Source organism: Phaseolus vulgaris, chromosome 2 (assembly GCF_051622355.1).
Source record: "Phaseolus vulgaris cultivar YP4 chromosome 2, ASM5162235v1, whole genome shotgun sequence".
Classification (NCBI taxonomy): Eukaryota; Viridiplantae; Streptophyta; class Magnoliopsida; order Fabales; family Fabaceae; genus Phaseolus; species Phaseolus vulgaris.
This window is the reverse complement of record NC_143499.1, coordinates 47540371-47565000: the sequence shown is the minus strand read 5'-3', so window position 1 is coordinate 47565000 and position 24630 is coordinate 47540371. Positions and strand designations below refer to the sequence as shown.

The 24630-nt window shown below is 29.0% G+C and overlaps 2 protein-coding genes across 2 annotated transcripts in view; both read right to left on the bottom strand.

The window, feature by feature from the left end:
• Positions 1 to 3776, bottom strand: part of LOC137812771 (Protein kinase superfamily protein) — a 5314-nt gene extending 1538 nt beyond the window's left edge. Inside the window, exons 1-5 of the mRNA XM_068614965.2 lie at positions 3344 to 3776; positions 2992 to 3257; positions 1763 to 1898; positions 945 to 1081; positions 321 to 444 (exon numbers count right to left, since the gene is read on the bottom strand). Coding sequence (XP_068471066.1) covers positions 321 to 444; positions 945 to 1081; positions 1763 to 1898; positions 2992 to 3257; positions 3344 to 3419 — 739 coding nt within the window. The 5' untranslated portion in view covers positions 3420 to 3776. The remainder of the gene's footprint in view (positions 1 to 320; positions 445 to 944; positions 1082 to 1762; positions 1899 to 2991; positions 3258 to 3343) is intronic.
• A 1212-nt stretch (positions 3777 to 4988) lies between these two features.
• LOC137812767 (lupeol synthase) lies at positions 4989 to 13437 on the bottom strand. The gene is made up of 18 exons (XM_068614962.2): positions 12971 to 13437; positions 12612 to 12797; positions 11522 to 11611; positions 11161 to 11358; positions 10261 to 10345; positions 9975 to 10141; positions 9579 to 9767; positions 9070 to 9183; positions 8547 to 8666; positions 8334 to 8456; positions 8069 to 8167; positions 7929 to 7985; positions 7804 to 7850; positions 7580 to 7723; positions 6537 to 6714; positions 6348 to 6428; positions 5438 to 5521; positions 4989 to 5348 (listed from the first exon to the last, which is right to left on the bottom strand). The coding sequence occupies exons 1-18, from the start codon at positions 13163 to 13165 to the stop codon at positions 5211 to 5213; spliced, it is 2295 nt and encodes a 764-aa protein (XP_068471063.2). The 5' UTR covers positions 13166 to 13437; the 3' UTR covers positions 4989 to 5210.
• Positions 13438 to 24630: the final 11193 nt, after the last annotated feature.

Genomic DNA, 24630 nt, shown 5'->3' with positions numbered 1-24630 from the left:
AAAATTCTAATGCACAAAACTCCAACACGGAAAGAAATCTAGAATATTGTTTCTTTGTCTTAGTCTTATTCTTGAGATCGAACAAATTTAGAATCAAATTTAACACCTGTCGAATATGTTAATGCAATGCATGCAGGCTTTCATTTCCAACAATGAATTCAGACATCTCTAATAACAGTTGTTTATGACAACTCCCAATTGTTTAAATCACATAAAAGATAAGTAATTGCACTTCATCTTTATTGTTTTATGAATTCTCAAATTTTGGAGAAATCAGGAAAATGAAAAAAATTCACCATCAACAGCTTCGAGTAACTCACCAGTCATGACATACTCGGGAGCAGCATATCCATATGTGCCCATTACTCGTGTTGAAACATGGGTTTGGTCCCCCATCGGGCCATCCTTTGCAAGACCAAAGTCTGAAAGCTTCGCATTGAAATCCTGCAAATTTATATATACCCAATTTATTAGCAGAGACCTTAGATAAACTTCACTTGTTTCAGTGGCTCACAAATAAACATTTTAAAAAAGTTATAGCCTGTTTTTCTACATTACTCTTTCGAAATTGTATTTTAAGAAAGAAAATACAAACCACACATTAGAGCAGACATATCGATAAGCAACGCTCATCAATCGCTCTGCATTTTGGCCATTGAAAGCCCTGTAAAGAAACCATTATCCTAGCACCACAAAGATGCTAAAATAAAATTTTATCCCAGCTCCTTTTAAAATTTGAGTGTAGCAAGTCAGGTTGAATAGTTAGGGAAGATTTTATGGAAGACAAAAACAGTTTTTTGGCCCTTTCAAATTTTGCTGAAGCTAAAAATATCTATTGATGTTAAACAGAAGAAACTGATTTTGAGAAAACTACAAATCTCAGTTTCTAGTAAAGAGTTGGCAACAAAAACTTAATTTCCAGATCAAGACGGAAGACGACAAACCGCATCTAGCAAGATATTTGAAGTCTTGAAGTCACGATATATAATAGGTCTTTCTGCACCATGAAGAAAAGCCAGACCCCTCGCAGCATGTAAAGCAATCTTCATTCTTTTTGACCAAGTCAATGTTGAGCCCACTCCTAGCATCAATAAACAGTATGATGGTTAGGATGGTAAAGTAGAGGCAATTTCTTTACCAGTTTTTTCTTTTATAGTTACACTATAAGTAGAGGCAACACTTATGGAATAGAATGGTAAGAATTATAAGTTTATTCAAGACTTCGCATCAAAAATGGAGCTTTGACAAAAGATGGGAAACTCATTACTACATGAATTGATGACAAGCTGGAAGTCTTATTAGGTTATTAACAGGTTAAATTTCAAAGAGAACATTTATAAACGTATCAATTTTTCCAACATCTTGCTTGGTCATGTAACTAACTCATCATCCTACAAGCCATATAAAAGATATATGCAGAAGGCCAAGCACTCCAGAATCATGCAGAAGGTTAAAAGGGATAGATGGGCAGCAAGGGAGGATAAGGTGGTGTACATGTACACCAATTTGAAACCCAAGGAAGGCTTCGCACCTCAAATCCACAAAAGGTGGGTGTTAACATAATTGAGCTAGTCTTTTAGATAAAGAGATAAATATGTAGCCTTCGTCAACAACATGAAAAAGTAAAAGCACAACCTCCTCCAAGGTACAAACCCAATTACAGATAACATGTTAGTTAAGAAAATAATCTGATCCCAGTACATAGATAACCTTAGTCCAACTTAAAAATTAGATACATTAACAAATTTCATGCAAATCTTACTGCGAAAAAGATGTTTCTCCAAGCTCCCACTTGCCATGTATTCATAGACCAATAACCGGTGTTCGTCCTCACAGCAATATCCAATGAGCTTCACCAGATTAGGGTGACTGAATTGACCTAAATAGTTGACTTCGGTCTGCAAAGTAAAGAAAACCGTGAAGCTAAGTTCAGTCCTGTACACTCTTTACTTGCATAAACTCCTTTCCACTCTAACCATCAATTCTCATTATCCAAACACCAAATCAAAATGCAAGCAATAGAATGCTCAACTTTTAATAAATAGTCCGTTATTTCCTCTTCTCAACTTCCTCAATTCCTAACTCTATATACACCAGTAGTTTTAATACAACGGCAGAAAAACAATCAATTGCACAATACACCTTACATAACACGTTGGGATTACTTGGCTAGCACATGCTAACAGACACAATTAAAATAGAATAATGGTAAATCATAAATGTACTGCCTAGATTCTATACTCAGTGCTCACCCATCATAATTGGCTAACCACGTGTGTAGATATAGTTAGTACGAAGTTAATAGAAAATGGATGCAATTGTATACAATTATTAATGTCTAATAGTGGCACCAATGGTTAAATATATCTGACAAGTAGTTAATAATGTCACATCATAAGATTACTAAAATATCTAATATTGAACAACTTTGTCTTCCAGGTAGTTGAGTAAATGAATGTTTGTATTATATAATTATCAATATGTACTTGCTACACTAAATGTTAAATATGTCTCACAAGATCAACATGGTGCTGCATAATTAGAAGTTTTGTTGGTTAAACATGCAGTCAGGTAATATGAAAAAAAAAATTGTTTAGAGATGTTAACCCCTAACATGGATCTCAGTATTTCAAAAGAGTCCTTAGAGTGATTTCAATACCCAAAATTCACATAAAAAAAAAGTCTCACAACTGTTTTAATACTTTCATCAAATTATTGAAATATCCAATGGCTGTGGTTCATGATAAATGAGTATGTCTGTACAAATATGAATATGTACTCAAGAAGCTAGTAATAGTTTAATATGCCTCTCTCAAGTGGCTAATATATCACGACCTTAATGAAAAAGTGTGATGGTAGTTGACTTATCATTAAATTCAATTAACTTAGCGGGTGGACACTGAGTGCACGTTTTTCAGCGGGACCATTACAATATTTATTCAGATAAAACGTGTTCAATGTTAAATGGCAAGAGTAGGAAAAGTTACATACGAGCCATTCCCTGTCTCCTTGGAATCCTTCGCGATTAAGTTCCTTAATGGCGACCACAGTGGCCTTGTAACCCGACCTCACACTGTGGTCTATGACGCCTTTATATACAACTCCAAAGCCTCCTTCTCCCAAGATGAAATCGGGACGAAAATGCTTCGTTGCGAGCCTCAGTTCCTCGTACGTGAAAATATCGACATTGCTATATCCAGCACCTTCGCGGAGATCTTTGATGTTTATGGAAACAATCGAAGCGACAGATTCTTGACCTACAAATCATATTTCAGACGCTAATCAACGTGAATCCATGAATACGAAGAAAATTGGATCCGACGGAATCGTAAATCAGAGTTACCTGGAGGCTTAGGTTTGGCGTTGGAATCGGAAACGGAGAGGTGGCTCTTGTCTTCAATGCTGAAGCAAATCCCCATGAATCTGGATCTGGATCGAAATCGCAGAAAACCGCATTCAGTTTCCCCTTCGCTCTGGAGTACACTTACATTATTCGACGGATTTGAGATGGTTCGAGGGAAAACGGAACCAACTCACCAGAAATTGGAACTGCAAATTCAATTTGAAGAGACGGAGAGAGAGAGAGAGAAAGAGGTTTGACTGAAAGGAGTGAAGAATGATTGAAGGTTCAATGGCTTTGGGTTCACCAATAGGCGTAGAAAGCGCCAAAACTAAGGGCTCCTCATCTTCTTTCGTTTTGGTCCAGTTTCTGTAACGCAAAACACCCTCTAATCGTCTCTATTTTCACCCTTGCCATTTCCGTTACCAACAATTTTAACCTCATTTTCCATTTACTTTATATATTAACATAGATATCGATATAAGATAAGATAATATTTTAAAAAATATAAAAATAAAATATATTTTATAAAGTTTAATTATTAATGTCTATAATGTGAACTATACATTACTTAAATTTATTTCACTCTTACATCAGAAAAAAAAAAAACAGCGAATTTGGTTGATTTTGTGGTTAGATATTTATACGTGCTATTGGTTAACTATCTCTAATTTTGACAATTGTTACTAAAAGAAGATTGATCAGTCGCTTTTGAAAGAAGGATGAACCGACACGACTCTACCTCGTGGAAAACTAACACTATTATATTTTTATTTGACTAATAATTGTTTAATTCTGAGATCCCAAAGACCTTATCATATTTCATTGTTTGTTTATGGTGTGTGGAGGGAAGTTCAGACAGAGTAAACTTGAAAAACATTTTTTTTCTTTTACTATTTAAATTAATAAATAAAATAATTTATTTTGAAAATGAAAAATGAAAGTTAATAAAGCTGTATCCTTTTTGTCTTACGATGATAATTATATTTATAGTATAAATATAAAGAAATAAATAAATATATCACCACGAAAATCATCTATTCGAGTATTTCTAAACATTGATGTATTTTTTTCCTCAAAACATGAGTATTTTGAGGAATTTTAAATAAGAGATAATTTTTGCTCTTCATTTACTTAAATTTGATTGTTTTTGAAAAAATTATGGATATAAGAATGTGGAAGATCCTACATCGACTAAAGATGAAAATATTTTATTATATAAAAGTGAGTGCAAACCTCATCTTATAAGCTGGTTTTATGAGTTTGAGTTAAATTTAAATATACTTCTTAATATGGTATTAGAGTCATTTTCGAACCTATCTTAACAAGAATTTATAGGGCTTATCAAGTCACCCGGATTATTATCGGACCACCCATAATATGTTGTCACACGCATGAGTCCTCACTCTCAGCGTGAGGGGTGTTAGAGATCTCACATCGATAGGAGGTAAAAACATTTCATTGTATATAAGTGAGTGCAAATCTCACCATATATCATAATTTACACAATTTCATCATAACATGTCAAAAACTATTTCACATTAGCACCAATTTCTTACCATACATATTAACACGCCTTCTTCGTATTCATAATTTTCTCAAAAGTGACTCCATTTGAGTAGAAAAGAGTCTCTCCATATTTTTGTAAAAAGAAACTCGTATTTTGAATTCTTTTGCAGAGGCCTGTACTAGATTTACACCTTTCATATGGACACAATCTTAGGGTGTGTTTAGGAAAATCCGTATTAAGCCTATGCTAATGAAGATAAACCATGATAAGTGTTATTACTTATTATACTCACATATACATGACATAATAGTGTGTGTTATACACGGTGTGCATGGTTGCCATGGGTGCGTTGAGTTGGAGTTAGGTGGAGGAGCTAAGCATTTGATTTCTTTGAGTAAATACACGACGACGATACTTTCCCAAAACCCATATGGGAAAAATGTTTCTATACGAAGAGTAGTTTAAAGTACAATTCCTCATAAATACTCCAGTGATTTCCTGTTGATGGATAAGTGAAATGCATTGATGAGAAAAAAAACGTAAATCTTTCATTTGACTTCATATGAGATATGAGAGTAGATTTTTACCTGTTGGGGGAAGTCTCCATCTTCCATTTGTGAATTCATTAATAGCTTTATTCCACGTTCTACTGCTGTTGGATCTATCTCAACCTTTTTGCCAGCAAAAAAGAAAAACATTTTTAACACCATAGCCGAAAAATTGATATAAGATTCAAATACGACACTAGTAGGACATGTATCCATGAAATATCCAATTCAAAAAATATTTGTTAGATTTCTGACAATTCTATCACGATTTTAATACAATTTTAAAAGGAAGAAATGTATTAATTTTCTTAAAAACTCAAATATAAAAAAAAAAACTGAAATATGCGTATAAATTTGTATTGTCAATTTATATAATTTATAATTATATTATATGTAAATTTGTGTTTGCGTATCCTACATTTTAGACATTATACGTATTTTTGTGTCCGTATTCGTGTTGCATCAGTGTTCATGTCAGTGTTTATGTTAAATTTTGTTCTTTCATTCTAATTTTAACGGTTAAATACTGAAATTTAAGCTTAATCCAATGTTACAAAATGAACTAGTGAGATAAAAATATTTTTATTTCTAATGAATTTGAAACACCTTATTTTGTATTTTTGTTCATTAACGGAAACAAGAAACAGTTAGTCTAAACTTCTCACACTTTTAGTATTGGCAAGGATTTGAAATTGCCTTCAAGGACCTCATTGAATACAAGCTCTATCAACAAATCATATAGTCATGCAGGAGAATATGAAATCAGCTTCATTAAAATGCAAAGATAATGTAATGTATTTTTAGTGTCAACCAATTATAAATTGTTATATATTATAAGTTTATTGTTTTTTATGATAAATATTTTAATCTGCCTGATTACTTGTCTAAAAAGTGAATGACAATTGAACTAAGAGACAGCACTAAAATACCTAGAGATTTGTTTACTAACCTGCCCTGCATCAATCAGGGACATCAAAGCCCATGATGTTTGAACTAGGTTTGCCCTGTTTCCTTCTAGATTTGTATATACCTGTTTGGAAAACAAAACATCTTAGTATATTTCTGTGCAAACATTGTTAATACTATCTTCTTTCTTCAGAGTTTATTGTGCTGTTCAGAGCAAATGAAATTTGTATACCTTGTTTTGGCTTGACAAATAACTCTCACCCCATCCTCCATTAGGAAGCTGCTTTGACAGCAAAAAGTCGCAAGCTTTACGTAAGGCATGACTGTTACGGTAGGTTTTTCCACAGTCTGTTAACCCCTTTACAGAAAACCAGGTGCCATAGGTGTAGCAAATCCCCCAACAACCAAACCTGAAAAGTGTAAGGGTTTGGCTTTGGTAAATGAACTGAAACTTGTCCCTTTTCAAAGAAATATAGCTCAAGAAAATCAAGAATCCGTGCAAAATGAAGTTAGTTTAGTATTAAGTTATCAGTGTCTTAAAACTTTAGGTTATTATATCAAGAGTTTAGTTTTCTGTTTCAAGTTTTTCTTTTTTTACTATAGTGTGCTCATATAAGAATGTGAATCACATCTGTGACTGAAAAACCACATTAAGAATGTGAATCTAACACACTATAGTATCAATAACTTCTCTGTGTGATTTTGACGCGAATTTTAGGTGAAACAAGAGTCATTAACGCGAATCCAAATGTATGCTATAAATAGTAAAAAGAATATGTATCAGATTGAATGTCCAAACTGCAAGCTCCGTAAGAGAAAATAATTAAACAAGTCCTAAATTTAATGCTAATTGCATGTTAGTATGTTGGAGGAGAAGTAATTACACACAAAAATTTATGGAGAGCAATCAGCTTTTATCAACCTCATTAAACTGACTTATAAGGTAAGGTTTACACCTTTCTTATGCTGAGACTGTCAACTCGTGTTTGAGACTACATATTATAAGTGATCTGATAATGGTTCGATAGCGAGTGACCTAATAAATCCAACAAACACTCACTAGAATAGGTTTGAAACGACTCTGATACCAGTATTAAAAAGTGGACTTTAAGTCTAACTCAACCTCATAAAACTGGTTTATAAGATGATGTTTGCACCCACATATATACTATGAAATTTGATATTCCAATCTCTAGTCGGATCTCCAACAGAAATAACAGAAATAACAGTTGAAACAAACATTTGCCAAATAAGTAAACATACGACTACTCATACCATGATCCATCAGGATTTTGTGTTTTTTCAATGTAATGAATTGCTTTAGAAATGCAAGAATTGATTTCCTTTCTTCTGTGTTTTGGGTATAACTTTCTAAACAGAGCCAGGCCCTGCAATGCCGATGATGTGCACTCAACATACCTATTCCACAACATTTCACACTGTAAGCATAGAGAATTGGAGAAAATACTGCATGAACAACAATGAGACTGTAATCTTACTCCATCTCAATCAGAGTGTCTTCAAAAATTTCCGTTGGATTGAATTTCTGCAGCAGTAGACACAAGTGTATCTCTGAGTTATAACTATGTGGTGAAATATATTACAAAAACTCACATTTTCTTACCTCTAACCAACGGTAGGCTCTTTGAGGCTCCCAAGCAGGGAATCCTCCATTGCTGCTCTGTGGTGTTAAATATAGTTAGTTACAAAATCAAAATTACAGTTAAAAATTGCATGGTGCTTTTTAATTAGAGAAAACCACACCTGAAGAGATAGGATCACATTCACAGCATCGTAGAATCTATCATCTTCCATTTTCTCGCCTATTAGGTCAACAGGCATTTGTGACAGTAGAAGTGCAGCCTGCAGAGAATGTGTTTGCACTATGTCAAATTCCACTCAAAGTTCATCAATGAAGTGCAAGTTAAGCATGGATTAATTCAAAGAACTTTTGAAAAATAAGCAGTTATATGTTTTTAATAAGTTGGACTAAACATGCATTAAATTAATTGATTGAATTTGTATGAACCTTTAATCCTTCTGCTGTGCAATCTGAGACTTGCCAACCCTGATCATGCATTGAGAATGTCCATGCTCCTTTGGATATGTGTCGATGCATTGCTTCAAAGTCACCTGATGGATTTTCACATACCTTCAGTGAAGAAAAAAAATGGCATCAAATTTCTCATTATGGTTTTGATTCTTAGGATTCTTCACTTTTATGTAATATGCATATTAAAACCTGGGAAGCCTTCACGAAATGATGTGCTTTCCGAAGTGTTGGTCCATACTCTTCACTCAAATCACATGAAAGGATTGCTTGTATAGCTAATGCTGCATCCCACAGTTGAGACCCAAAACTCTGCAATTTTTGTCAGTGTATTAGCATCTATGAAGCTCGGTGAGATACTCCTGGTGTATTCAACGACACACGTATCGGACACGAACACTTGTATGACGGTGAAGTGTCTAATTTAAAAAATATTTATTGGATTTCTGACAATTCTAATACGGATCTAACACAATTTTAAAAATGAGAAATTAATAAAAATGAGAAATACATTAATTTTTTAAAAATATCTCTCTGCTAAAATAAACTGAAAACATATTCATATACAAATCCATAAAATCAGCTCATGAAATAAGGTTTACACTCACTTATATACAATGAAAGACTCTAATTTCTAGTCGATGTGGGATCTCTAACAGTTTATAAAAAAAAATGTCCAAACAAATCCACATAAGTTGTAGTTAGTGATACTAACCTGAATTTTCAAGCCATCTTCTGCAAGCCAAAAGTAATCGGGGATTCTGGCTAAATGAAGTTTGTATGCCTCTGAGTTGGGATCTTCGACCCAACGTGCAATCAAACATAGCACCTAGCATGTGGAAAATTCTATTCAGTAATCAACTTCGATGTTCTAATCTGCAATAATTTTAAGAAATTGATTTTTTCTAATTCAATCTTATAAAACTGGCTCATAATGTGAGGTATGCAACCATCTACTTATATACTTTGAAATGTACGATAATAGGTGATCTGATCAAGCCAACAAACTCTCGATAAGATAGATTCGAAATAACGAAATAACTACGATACCAAATTAAAAAGTAAACTTATAAAAGAGACTCATGAGGTGAAGTTTATACCGCTTATATACTATGAAATATCTTTATACCATTTATATACTATAAAATATCTTTATTTCTAATCGATGTAAAATCTTTAACATCATGTTATTCAATGGTTGAGCAAGCTTGTCATTAACTTTACCTTCTCTACACTACCTATACAAAGGTATCTACTATTTTCATCCTCATAACGTATGTGATCAATTGCAACTTCTAGAGCCTTCTCTCTCAGCATGGAAAAGGGCCAGCAGTTCAGAAGAGGCTCTGCCACGTGATGAAGAGATGCCCATAACATATCTTGAATCAGAGGATGTGGATAGTAGAGATCCTCCTGAAATTTCATATTGGTTATACTTTAATTCATACCAACATCAAACAGTTTCCTTCTCTTGTACCTTGATAATGCATGTAATAATGATACGCATTGAAGATTACCATAAATTATCAAAATAAAGACAGAGAACATCACCAAAAGTACCCAAAAAATTGAATCAAAATTTATCTTATCAAAGGAGATACTTTGGTATGGAAACAAAACCTTGGCAACCCTGCTTCGGCACTTATTCCAATCGATTTGATCGTAAGGGTGGTTGTACATTTCTTCTCTTAGTGATATGATTAACTTGGTAATAGGACCCACAAACTTCTTCCCATACAAATATGACATGGGCATGTAAACTAAGCGACAGTAGCATAACATTTTCCCTGCATAATATATGCAAAGAACTTCAATAAGCAAATAACTGTAGATTTTAAAAAAGCATCTTTTATAACCCTTTCTCTTCCTTTATTTAATTATATGATTAGGATGCAAGGTAGTAAACCTGGATGAATTGGGGTGTATTTGGGCAAAAGCCATAGTTCTGGTGGAAGAGGGTTGCACCCTGACCATTCATAAACTCCAAGGACCTGCATAATTCAACATGTTTATTTACTGAGAAATAAATAGATGGTGTATACTAATTCTAACTAATTATTCTAACTTTTTTAGTATCATATAATTCTATATTGAATAGAAATAAAAACATTTCATAGTATATAATTAATGTAAAATCTCACTTATAAACGATTTTATAACGTTGAGATAAATTTAAAATTCAATTCTTAACAAGTATAAAAAATAAAAATAAAAACACTTTATTATATCATGATTAGTATGAATATAGAGTCTAGTATCATCATCTAATAACTTCTAATACTGCTTAATGTGTTGTCTAATCATGTGATTGTGTTTATCATTACAAAACTATGTAGCACTGATACGAACACAAATATGAATACGAAGACACATATAATTTCTAAAATGTAGGACATGGATCTATATATTATATTATTATGAATTATATAAATTGACAATAAAGATTTATGTGCACTAAGTATGTTTTAGTTTTTTGTTGGAGCAGAAAGATGTTTTTCATGGTTGATTCAAAATGATTTATTTCTTATTTTTATAATCATAATAAAAATTTATACAATAAATTTAAGTTTTTAGAAAATTAATGTATTTCACTTTTTTAAAATTATGTTAAACCCATGTTAGAATTGTCAGAAATCCAACAAATATCTTTTAAATTGGACATTTCACTTATACGTGTCCTACAAGTGTAACGCAAGTTTTAGTATCTAATACATAATTTAAAAAGAGTATCTGAACTTCATATCTAAAAGATAATTATTAAACTGGCTTACAACTAAAGATTAATGTCAAGTGATATATTCGTTACCGTGACCCAGAACTTTCCCCATGATGGAATAGCTTCTAAACCACCATGGTCAAGGATCCATTTTCTGCATCTAGCCATGGCCTTATCTTCACCATCTTCACGTCCTTCTCCAAGAATTCTCAAGGCAATGTAGCTCAATGCTGATCCAAACATTGTGCTATGACCCTCTATGTGTAATCCCCAACCTCCATCTTTGTTCTGTCTCATTCACAAGAGTCATAGGTAATTCAGTTGGAACCAAATTGCATGCACAAATCTTACTTTTAATTGGTTTAGTTTCAATCTTGCTTATTGTTGGAGTCTGTGTTAGTGTTATTTTCATTCTTATATGAACAACTTAAGAAATGTGATAAATATATACCTGGTGATTATACAAATAACGAATAATTTCCTTCTGGTGTTCTGGTCCTAAAACAGCATTCAGAGAACCTGTAATATAGAGTGCCATAACCTGCAAATATATATAGTAATGAGTATATAGAGCACATATGACACAGCTTCAGAAAATTAAAAGCTACAAGAAAAAACGTTTTAATTTATAAATAGAATATGCACAAGTAATTCATAGACAAGTTTAAAACTATATATTAAAAAATATCGCAACAAAGGTATCCATGATATTACTTCTAATGAAACCCGTTTTATGATTTAAAAGTAAAAAATTTAAGAATAATAATATTTTTAAATACAAATGACATATTATTTTACTGATGCGTCTATCAAGTTTTTCTAATATGAGAGTTTTTATAAAAAAAATATATAAATATATCACGAAATTAATTAGTCTATTTTCTTTATCAATATAAATCATTAAAAGTAATTAAAAGATAAAATTATTTAAATTAAAATACAAAATCACATACTAGTTAAAGAGAATATAAAAAAAATCGAAATAAAAAAAACTTTTTAAAATTTCAAACATTAAAACCACCGGATATTAAGAAGGTGATATATCACTTTTGAAATTAAAGAATTTATTTTAGAGTTAACTAAATTTTAAATTCCTTATAAATTTGATTGTTTTTTAATTGAATTTTTATTAAAAAATTACTATTAAATATTCAATATACTATTTATTTGTAAACAGTGGTCCTTTAATTAAGTAGTCATTATTTACGGTTTTTATCTTTAATCTCCTCCAACTTATACTTGGAGAATGAAAAGTAAATTGATTTAGGGTTAAAGGTTTAAATTAAAAAAGTTAAAAACAAATTGATCACTAACTTATAACAACAAATACTCAAACAGTAGTTATATCATTCCATTGAGAACAAAAATAGAAAATATAAAATATTTAAATAATTAATAAAATAATTTTTTTTAATAAACCTTAATTCAGAATACTCAAATTACTTAAAAACTAGTTAAACTTTTATTTCATTGTAGTTTATACAAGTGAAATAGAAATATATGAGTAAATAAAAACGTTGTCAATATGGAGAAGTGCTTACCAGTGGTTGAATGAAAAACAAAGGACCAGCAGATTCTGCAGGCCAGTGGCCATCATGGGCCTGAATAGAGGAATAAAAACTGATACCCCTTCTCATTGTAGTAATCACTGCTTCTTCTGTAACATTCTCTCTGTCTCTCACCTTCACTCTTTCTGGAATGGCCCCACATGTGTGCTCCTTCCTCAGCTGACAAATTTCAAACTCAACATAATTCTTTCTCACAAATTACAATCACCACATGCATTCAAAGTTTAAGAATAATGGAAATCCCACATCACATAAAATTTAAGATATTTCATTCTTTATAAAGAGTGCAAACCTTGAACTGTTGAATTGGACAGGTTTTAAGATAACAATACCTGCATTCTGAGTAGAAGGTCACCACTTTGCTTACTGCAGAACCTGTATCTTCTGTATTCCTCTCGCACCCTTTCAATTTCTGCACGTTCTTCTGGAGTTCCAGCATTTGGATCAAACTCCCAATGTTGTCGTCCAATGAAATTGTTCACTGAAATTAACCCTTCTCCTCCTTCTGCAATCTTCAACTTCCACATCCCTAAAACAAAATCAAGTTACTAAAGGAAAAGATAATGAACCTTGGTTTCAAACCCCTTCCAACACCACCAACGTTGTTTGATTCAAGTGTTTGATGTGCACTTTACATCACACACATACATATATAGACATTTAATTTTGACTCCAAGGCATTTTTTTTTCTTCAAACAACAACCCCCTGCATTTCATACCCACTCACGAAGTTTCTAAGTGCTTGTTTGATTCCGCATGAACAGTGTTCATGCGATGGAATAACAAAGAAAATGTGAGTTTATATCTCATGATGGGAGAAGAATAAAAAGAGAAAATTAACAAAGAAATAAAAAAAACTTTTTTTTGTGCCTTTACAGGGTGGAAGAAATCCACATGCACCAAAAGATGCTACGTTTTTCTTATTTTGGAAAGTTTAAATTTTCTTCCAGCCATATACACGGCATATTCTTTATTTATTTTATATTTTATTTAAATACTGATAATAAATAATTTAGATTTGTATTTATATTGGATTTTAAATATTTTATTTAAATACTGATATTAAATAATTTTAATTTGTATTTATTTAGAATTTTTAATAATTTAAGAATTTTGTTGATTTATATTAAATAATTTAGGATTTATATTTGTTAATTCTTTTTAATAATTTTATGAGTCCTAAACCTCAACCCTATAAGCCGGTTTTATGAGGTTGAGTTAGGTTTAAAGTCCACTTCATAACATGGTATCAGAGCCAGGTTCGAGCCTATCCTAGTGAGTATTTGTTGGGTTTATCAGGCACGAGCTTCTATCTATCACTCTCGGCGTGAGGGGTGTGATGGAGATCCCACATCGACTAGAAATGAGAACAATTCATTGTATATAAGTGGGTGCAAACCTTAACCTCATGAACTGGTTTTATGGGGTTAACTTAGGCTTAAAGTTCATTTCATAACATCTTATATTTTTTTATTTAAAGATAATATTTTATCAATCATACGTATCACATTATTCACTAAGTTTCGTAAATTTTTATTTCCTTTCTTATCATGTTTCCCTTAATTCAAACTGTACTGGTAGGCACCGGACGTACGCACGTGGCCGACCGGCCTTATACACTAAATGGAAACGAACGCACGTGGCCGACCGGCCTTATACACTAAATGGAAACGAACGCACGTGGCCGACCGGCCGTATACACAATAAATGTAAGGGCATTTATGTGACAAGCTAAGGTGGTTAAGATACACCTCCGAAGAATAAGGAATATGCGTTTAGAGAAGATATGTTCCCCGGGTATTCCGGAGCACGACTGACAAGACATATCCATAACCACCCTGAGCCCAAGGGATAGAAAGCCCATTAGGCAATCCTATAAATACTGTGCTCAAGCCAGAGAAAGGTACGTTTTCATTCACTTACGAAACTGCGCTTAGAATCTCATACTTACTTGAGCGTCGGAGTGCCTTCGCAGGTACCCTCCCCCGCCCGACCGAAGTTGATAGCACGAAGGGACGACCGACCAAAGGAGACAGCAAGAAAGGACAATCGACCAGAGGAGAAGAAGATCAACACGTCAGCAATTACACCACGTCAACCGACCGTGCCTGGGCCCCATCTCTCCACTCAGGTACACAAACAATCTCACTTCCCACTCATTTTCATCCCAAATCCACTTTCTTTCTTCTTTTTTTCTCTCTCAGAGCAAACACTATTTCAATCTATATTCTAAATATAAACTCTTGAAAAATCTCGTTTGAATACATCTTCAACCACATGGTGGAAAAAGCTAAAGCACCAATCGAAAAGAAAAGCTATGCTTTATACTAACTCACAACACGTCTTTGAGAAACACTTTCCAAACTCCACTAAGAATTCTCGTAGTAGTATTCAGTTAAAAACGATTAAAACGTTTTGTAGCACGATCTCGACCAAAGATGCATTTCGTTGACCAGTTGAAACACCTACGTAAGCATTCTTAATTATTCATGCATCCTTACATAATGTTGGATTTTGAATGTTCTAAACCTTAGAACATCAAAAGTTCTTGCTCTATTATGTCACTAGTGTGAACAGGGAAAAGGGAATGCACTAAAATAAGTCAACACTTAGATTAATTAAAAGCAAAAAACTTCAAAGGTTTATGAATAAAAAGTAGTAAAACATATAATATTTTATATATTATTTATAATAGAACACAATTAGCAACTTAATATGTTATTTAATATAAGACAGAGTAAGGATTAGAGATGAGTTAGGTCTAGTTGGTTTTATATATATTAAAATGTAAATGTTATTAAATGTTTAGGCTTAAAGTTATTACTATATATTTTCTTAAGACTGTGAGTTCTTATAAATCAGAGTATATATATTATTAATCATAATTTATCTCATGCATTTACTTTATTTATTATTAATACAATTAAAAACAATTAGTTTTTTCTATTTAGATTTTTAGGATAGAAAAAAAAATCTATTTATAAATAAACTTAATTTATAAAAGAATTCCTATATAAATTTTTAAAACTTCGTTTAAAATTTTTATTTTATTTTTTTCTCCTAAAATCTTCATGGAGTAGTTTTTTTCAAAATAGCCTCTTGATTATTTTCATCTAATTTAATAATATCATATACAAAAATCTTTTAATAATATCATATACAAAATTCTATTCTTTTAATTAGAACATTATGTTAAAAATAATTAACATAATTAAGTAATGTTGTATAAGTGGACTTCTTAATCGACATGTAAATTAATTAATTCATTATATTTGAATCTACACAAAGTCTAAAGTAAATAAAACCATCACACTGTTAGCCTAACAAAATCTATAGTTGACTTTAGTTCTATTTTTTATGAGCAATATAATTGACTTTAGTGTCACCGACATCTACCATTTACAAACTTTTTTCCGTTTGCTGAACACATACACAGTCCTAGAAAACAGTGATATCTTCTTTTTGTCTGCAACTTTTTAAGCTTTATGATTTTTAATGTTTTGGAGAATGAATTAACGTCACTTTTCTTTTTTACTCGATCTACTAAGAACATTTTGCCTTTTGCATAAATTTTTGCTTCGAACTTTAGCATATTAAGATAATAAAATATTGGTGCATCACTATTTTACTTTACTGATTATACACTTTTAAGTTAAGTGTTCAGCACATCTTTTTTAAGTCTCCTTCATGCATTAATGCTTAGTCCAATCACTTTAGCAATAACATTTAAGTGATATCTACTTGTTGGAAAAAAATCAACAAGTTATAAAAGTTCTAAAGACTCTTCCACCATCACCATAAGACGCCATTCATCTATTACTTGACTGCTAATAACATGTGTTATGAGTTAAATGTAGTGATATGTATACAATGTTTCATCTTTCGCACAAATATTTAAAAAATCATATTTGAGTCATTAGTCGTATCACTTAAATATCTTATCCAACCTCAAATAATATGTTTTTAGATGAGAGAAAAAAAAATTCAAAATCTCTTGCTCGAACCCTTACTTCAACTACACAACATGTTGTTTAATCAAATTAAGGTGGCTAGTACAATTAATGCTACCTCTTAGACATCACCTAAGCGATCACACATTATAAATATATCACTAATTCATATTTCACAACATAAATGAAATTAATATTCATATTGACACAATAAATAATTCAATCATGTTATCTCAACATATGATTAAAATATCATCAAACTCATATAATTCACACAATCAAAAATAATTCAGAAATAATTATTTTTTAAAAAAAATACGTTATTAGCTCCCTTTACTTAAATCGAAGCTTGTCTTATTCAATAAATCCTTTAAAATTACTCGCAACAACATAAATAAACTTTCAAAACTTAACCATATAACAACAACATTTTCTCTTAACTAACTCGTTTAAAAAAAACAAAATAACCAAAAACTCAAATAAAATTGATGTTATTTATCAAATTCGACTGATTCAAAACGTTCAACACTCAAAGAACTTAATTTAACAAAAATCTAACTATCTAAAACTCGTTTAAAGTTAGAAAGATTAATGAATAATAAAATTTTCTATAACTAAAAAATTTAGAATAAATTACAAAATAAATGTTGAACTTCTATTTATAAATATAATATCTAAATATTGTAAAAATTATTATTAAAAAAATTATAAATAAAATATTACTTTTTCTTACAATGTTATTTTGGATAAACATAATTAATTGTTATTTCTATGCTGATAATTTTTTTTTGTTCTTTCTATAATGAATATGGTCTCAATATCATAATTAAAAAAACAGATTACATATATTTTGAATTTATATTTTTAAAATGATTTAAATTTTATGCAACATTTGCAAACACTTAAATTAATATATTTGATTAAATGATTGAATTAACAGTAAAAAGCATTTTAGAATAATTCGTTTTTTATCAACTACTGCTTTTAATGTACCGCCGTGAAAAAAAAACTGGTGGGAGTAATATATTATTATTATTATTATTATTATTATTATTATTATTATTATTTGTATCAACGTTGAACTAATATTTTATTAAAGTTAGTGTACCTGATACAACCTTTCTCAAAGCATTTAAATAAGAGAAATAAAAAAAACTAAATGATAGTTATATAAAAGATACTTTCTTATTTATAGTTAAAAAATATTTTTTTAAAGTACTTATCAAGTGAAGTTATCTAAATGTTATACCAAAGATACTCACAAGAGTTCTAAAATTTAGGATATAGAAGTACGTATATATTATATAATTATGTATTTATATAATAAAAATTTATATTTATAAGTATATTTTAATTTTTTTTAATAAAAAGATCTTTCTTATCATTGATTAAAAAAGATTTATTTTTTATTTTTATAATTATAATAAAAAATTGTAAAATAAGTTTAAATTTTTAAAAAATTAATGTATTTTTTCTGTTTAAAATTGTATTAAAATTATTGTAAAATTATAAAAATCTAATAAATAATTTTTAAATTTAACATTTATCGATATATGCCTTACACGGATACATAATTTAAATGTGAGTTAGAGTCTAAATGTCAACTAAATTAATTGCTTATTTAGTTTAATTTAATTTAAAAGTTATTATGGTTTGTCACATGCAATAAAAAGTAAAGAAAGAATATAATGTACTTTTTAGAATGAAACGTGAATCACACGGTGTTCAGCCAAATCGACAAATTATATAGAGTGAGGATTTCTAGATTTTTTGCTTTTGTTTCTTATTTTTCCTTTTTATTGTAGTCAGAAAACTTTCGATGTACTTTTTTTGCTCAAACTACGGAAGAATTCAATATTAGGGTTTATGATTTTGGTTAAAAATATAACGTGTTGATAAAGAAATTGTTGCAATTAGTTGATGTAAAATTATTAAATTTTTATTTTATTTTCGTAACTTTTGTTTTACTTTTACTTTTTCTAAAATTAAAACTTATCACTTTTAATTATATTCTTATATGATATTAATTATATATATGTTGGACTTTTAAAGAAATTAAAACCAAAATTCATACATTTTCAAGAAAAAGTAAAAAAAAAAATTCAAATTCTACAGATTAAGAAAAACTATAAGAATCAAAATTAAAATTAGTTAATTTTACATAATCTAAAATATACTAAAACCTAAAATGATATTTCTTTTACAAACACGGTTCATTACGTAAAACATTTATGTACTTATAAATATGATTTTCTCACACAGAAATAAAAAAAAATTATATATGATGTATCAATTTTAACAATTGATTGAATTGTTTTCTAGAATTTTTAAAATTAGACTATAATACTTACAATATTTAAATAAATAACATATTTAAATCATTATATGTTCTTTCACGCTGATTAAAAATTCAAAGTGATTTTTTATTATAAGTTATTAATAATGCATTTTTTATTTCTAAAATATTATATATGTGTGTTTCAATAAATAAAAAATTTATATTTTAAGTTGTTGCCAGAAGAGTTGTTGCCATGACAACACCTATATACTTACAGCAGAACCAAAAACTGCACCTACATACCTAAAAAAAACAGTACCCAAAAAAAGCATTTTACACTAGAAAAGATTTTACCAGCACCACAAATATTTTTATCTTTTCTAAATTCATTTGTATGAGTAGTTTTTTTTCTTTTTTTTCTTCATTAATTTTTCTATCAACAAGAAAAGTATATTTAAGAATATTATTTTATTTATAATTATATATCACTAAATGTTATTAGACAAAGTGTATTTTTGTTATAAAAGTTTTCATGATAGGCATTACTATGCAACTTGACATCTCAGTTAGGCTGAAACATCAAGTAACAACAATCATTTTTTATCACATGAAAAAAATATTATTATTAAAAAAATATACAAAAATATGGGGACTAGACCATTAACAAAAACGATACAGATGTAGATTATACATATTCATAAAGAATTCTAAGAACATATTATATGAAAGTCTATTATACTAATGAAATGATTCTCTATTAATAAATTATAAATTTGTCAACTTATCAGCACACGTAATCCCTTCACTTTACAAAAAATATGAGTAACCCTAATTTGATTTTCCCCTAGTAATTAAGACAAGTATTTTATCGATTACGAAACATTCACGGAACATTAGTCTTAACACTAAACATAACACAAATCAAACATCCACATAACATTAGTAAGTCTCATCTTTTAACAAAAAAATATAATTAAATACACAATTTCAATGTAAAATTAAGAGAAAAATAGAAATCGTATTTTAGATCACGACTTCAGTCAAAAAAATATTAAAACTGAATGTTTCTTTGAAGGAAAAAAAATGGTGTAAACATACTTCGAAGCATGATTTTTGTAGAAAATAAATTGAAAGTTATATTTCATATATGACTTCTGATTTTCAAAATAAAAAATCCACCAAAACCAACGTTTCTTTGAAAGAAAAAAACGGTGAAAACATGTTTCAAAGCATGATTTTTGTAGAAAATAAATTGAATGTTATCTCTTCACACGACTTCTGATTTTAAAAATAAAAAATTTACCAAAAATGGAAGTCGTGCATTTCTTCAAATTAAAATTCTCTCTTGACCGACTTACTCACTTAGGTTATAAAACGAATAAAAAATGCATCAAATTCATAGAATTCCTTGTACCAAATATAATATATTAATTGTATATATCAATTTGTTAGTATTATGTATTTTATTGGTAATTATTGGTAATGAGAGTATTTATATTAACGACTTAACTTTTGTTTGATGAAACTAAAAGGTTGTTGTATACCAGCACATGAATACAAGCAAATGAAGACGTGAAAGTAAGAGTAATTTAATTTTATAATGCATCTAACTTTCCAAATTGTTTATGTCTTTATTCTAACAAGCTAGTAACTATCAATTTTATAGACATACTTTCTATAACGTGAGTCATTGACATAAACAGCAAGTCCCCAAGTATGAAGTAGTTTGTTTCTTGTATATATGGTTAAATGTATTCATATTTATCGTCTTCAAATAATAAAAACCTCGAAAGTCGTTCATAAAAAAAATCTAACATGAAATGAGGGGCTTTGTTCCTCACTAACTCTACACATACATTTTAAATGGGATTTTTTACCTCACTACTCAATGTATTTTGGATAGTTTATTACGATGGACAATATTTTGCTTACAATGATCTAGTAAAAAAATTATTAAATAAAAATTAATTTTAGAGATAAATAAATAATTAGTTACTATATTAATTAGATTAGTTGTTATATTATTGATAAATAATTTTTAATTTGATATCCGATTAATAATCAATATTTAAACTAATAATTTTGAAATATAAATAATTAGTATTTAAAACCCTGATAATTAATTAAATACTAATTTAGAAACTATTTATCCATAATAAAAACCAATTTAGGTACTAATATTTTGTTAGTCTTTAAAATTGTATCTAATTTAATGTAACTAATTACTTTTGTCTATAAAATTAGTTTTTATTTAATAATTTTTTAGTAGTATATGAGATAAAAGATTAATCTATTTAGAATTATAAGTTTAAGTAGTTTTTTATAAATTAAATGTTGAAAATCCCATATACCTATATGTTTAGAATTAACCGTTTTCGGATGTCGATTTTATAATTAGGCTTGTAAAATGAAAGGTTAATTTTCACCAAATTGGAGTTGGACGGGTAAATTCGGCTAAAATATACTATACTACTGAGTATTGTATATTTGTGTATTATATAATTTTTTTTCTAATAGAAAAAAATACCACCTTCTATAGATAAATGGTTTTAATTATATAAAAGGAAAACATATTTTTCAAGACAATAAAAGCAAATATTTTGAAAATATAGCATGGTTAGATTGGCAAAGATTGCAAGTTGACCGAGGAAGTGTTATTGTTTTCCAACGAGATGAAACTGGAAGAACTACTACCTTCTTCTTGATTGATGGATCTTCTACTACCTTATTTCACTACACTTCTTCCTTCCTTTCGTTGTCATCTTCTCCCTCATAAGCTTGAGATGGTATCTACAAAGACATTATGACTTTTAAGTAAAATATCGATATTCAGTACTTCATGCAATTAAAACATGATAATGACATATTTTTTTTCAAAATCCGTAATTATTTATATAATTTTCATGAATCAGATCTCGATTATAATTAATAATGTTATTACATAATATTTAATAATTATTTGATTTTGTTAATTTTGTGCTGAAGTCGGATGCCGAAAACTCCAGTAGGATCCCACCGGTAATTATCTTTACATCAAAATTTTAGTAAGATTGAGAAAAGTCAATTACTAAAATGGTTATTCTTTAGAATTGACCACGATTTATTACTGCTTTAGTAATGAACAAAAGAACTTACAAGTTTTTTGTTCTCTACAAAAATAGGTTTTTCTTAAGACATAAGTTCCTTAAAGTTAACGTACACGATGAATTAAAAATAAAATAAAAAGTAATTGCCTTTCTGCATTGAAAATTCGTTGTTATTTTATTTTGTCACGTTTTCTTCTTTTGTACCCTCCAGAAAAAAAATAAAATAAAATATGGCATACACGGTTCATTTTTTTATTAGTTTATTAATAATAATAATGTTATTTTATTGATTTAGTTTGTCGTAGAGTAAGTTGTGCTACGCGAGTGCTTAACAAAGAAAATAAAATTTAATAATAGAGACAGTGGGTGGTTGCTTTGAAAGAAAATTCTTGATATTAATATTGAATTTAATCTACAATTATACTTTATATTTTTCCAAAGACCAGAAGTTTTATACAAAAGTATATTTGTAAGTGTGTGTTTTTATTTTTTTTATTTAATTTATCTTTTTACATAAAAATACATGTTTTATAATACTGTTTGTTTATATTATCATTCATGCAACCACGCGTTAGTTTCGAAACCATCCATGACACTACTAATATTAAAAGAAAAAGTTAACAAAGTATTATTATTTTTAATAAAGGCAAAAGAAAATTTTCCATTTATTAATGAAATGTGTTGGTGCCAATGAATAATGTATCCGCGTGGGATGATAAGAGAAAAAGAAATATAAATTGGACAATATACAATTTTTTTAAAAGTATTTACTAATATGAGCAATGAGCCAACAAAAAATTGTAGACTGACAGAAAATATATTAGAGAAGATAAGATTACTTTGATATCATGTTAAAATTAGACAAACCAACAAAAATATAATAAATTTAATGTGTTAAGTACATACATGAATTTTCTTATTTATAATGAAAATAAATGTAATGCAAAAGAAAAAAATAATATTAATTAATAAAAAATATTTGATAAAATAATTTTCTATCAAATCATATCATATTGAGTGTTATCAAATAGTATATCTATCTTAATTATATCATATTTTCAGTACAAACATATGTAAATATCTAATCTAGTAATATAAATTATTTATATTTTGAATTCAATTATGTTTTAATAAAGTGGTTTGATAAAGTATTACTATTTATCTATTTTTTAAGAATTTTTAACATAATAGGATGCAAAAACAAAATAGTTGGATTGATAATGTTTAGTGGCTACGATATTGACAAAAAAAAATGATTTCGTAAAATAAATATTTAAAATGTAAATCCGCTGATTGTGTACTTCATTAAACTTGTATCAACATCTAATATTAATAAAAAAAAATAAAGATAAAATTGGTTCATATAAAAATGATTTTATATTTTTTTTTACAAATACTTGCAAGAAGCTTATTAAAACAGTGATTTTATATTGAGTTGGATTTTGCCAAACGCGGTGGTAGCTTCGTATTTCTTGCGGCTAATAAATACTTACAAACAATAATTGCGTATATGATGATTTGACGAAACACACTTAGCACGAGCTTCCATTAGTTGACTTCATCAAGAACAGTAATTTGAATTATGGCCTCTTTCATTTTCCTGTACTTTATTTTCTTTTTTCAATTGTTAAGGATTTGGTTCATATTACATTGTCAAAGTGCCTACCAGGATCATTACTTTACTAAAGAAAAATGATACTTTAAGGAAAATGTACTTTGAGAATTCCTAGAGGTATATACCATTTTTTATGTGATGGGTATAAAAGTAAATATATATAATAAAAAATAGTCACAATCCAATGCATTTGATTCACACAATTTTATTATGTGGTAAGATTCCACTATGGTATTATTGTTTCAAACTTAATTATACAATTTCACTCACATTTTTTTCTTTTTACCCCATTAATAATACTTAATTATCCCCCATAGACATAGACCTTAGTGTCAACATAATCATTTTTTTTAATAAATTCTTATTGTATGGAGTTAATGAGTTAATAAATTTCTATATTTGTCTAAACTAAAAGAACTTAGATACTACTTGGTGGATGTAATAATTGTTTTTATCTTTCGATCGTTTCTCTTTTGTTCTTTTTGTACTCGTTTTTTTGTGTTTAATCGAAAGTTAACCTGTAAAAGATTTTTCAACAATCAAGTAAGTACTATGTATAAAAGTATATGATGCATTTGATAAAAACATATTTTACTCCTTTGTAAATGGTTCATTTATAATATTTGGTTATAGATCATTGATCGAATCTATCAAATACTAGTGTTAATTTATTTCTATACGAGGTTTTCGATCTAAAATTATTCTATAAAATGTACACTATTGATAAGATGAATTTGAAAAAAAAACATGGTATTAACATCTAATATTTATTAAAAAAACATTTTATATAAATTATTTTATAAAAGTAAACTAATTATATAGTTTATAAAAAAAATGACAAGTACTTACAAGGAGCTTGATAAAACAGGGATTTTATATTGAGTTGGATTTTGCCAAACGCGGATTATATAGCTTCCTCATTCTTGCAGCTAATAAATACAGATAGAAACAATAATTAAGTATATAATTATAGACAAAACAACTTGCATGAGCTTTTAATTTTTCACTGTGGAAAAGTTTTGTTTGTCACTATCTTTTTTTATCCACATGCACTTGATAATTA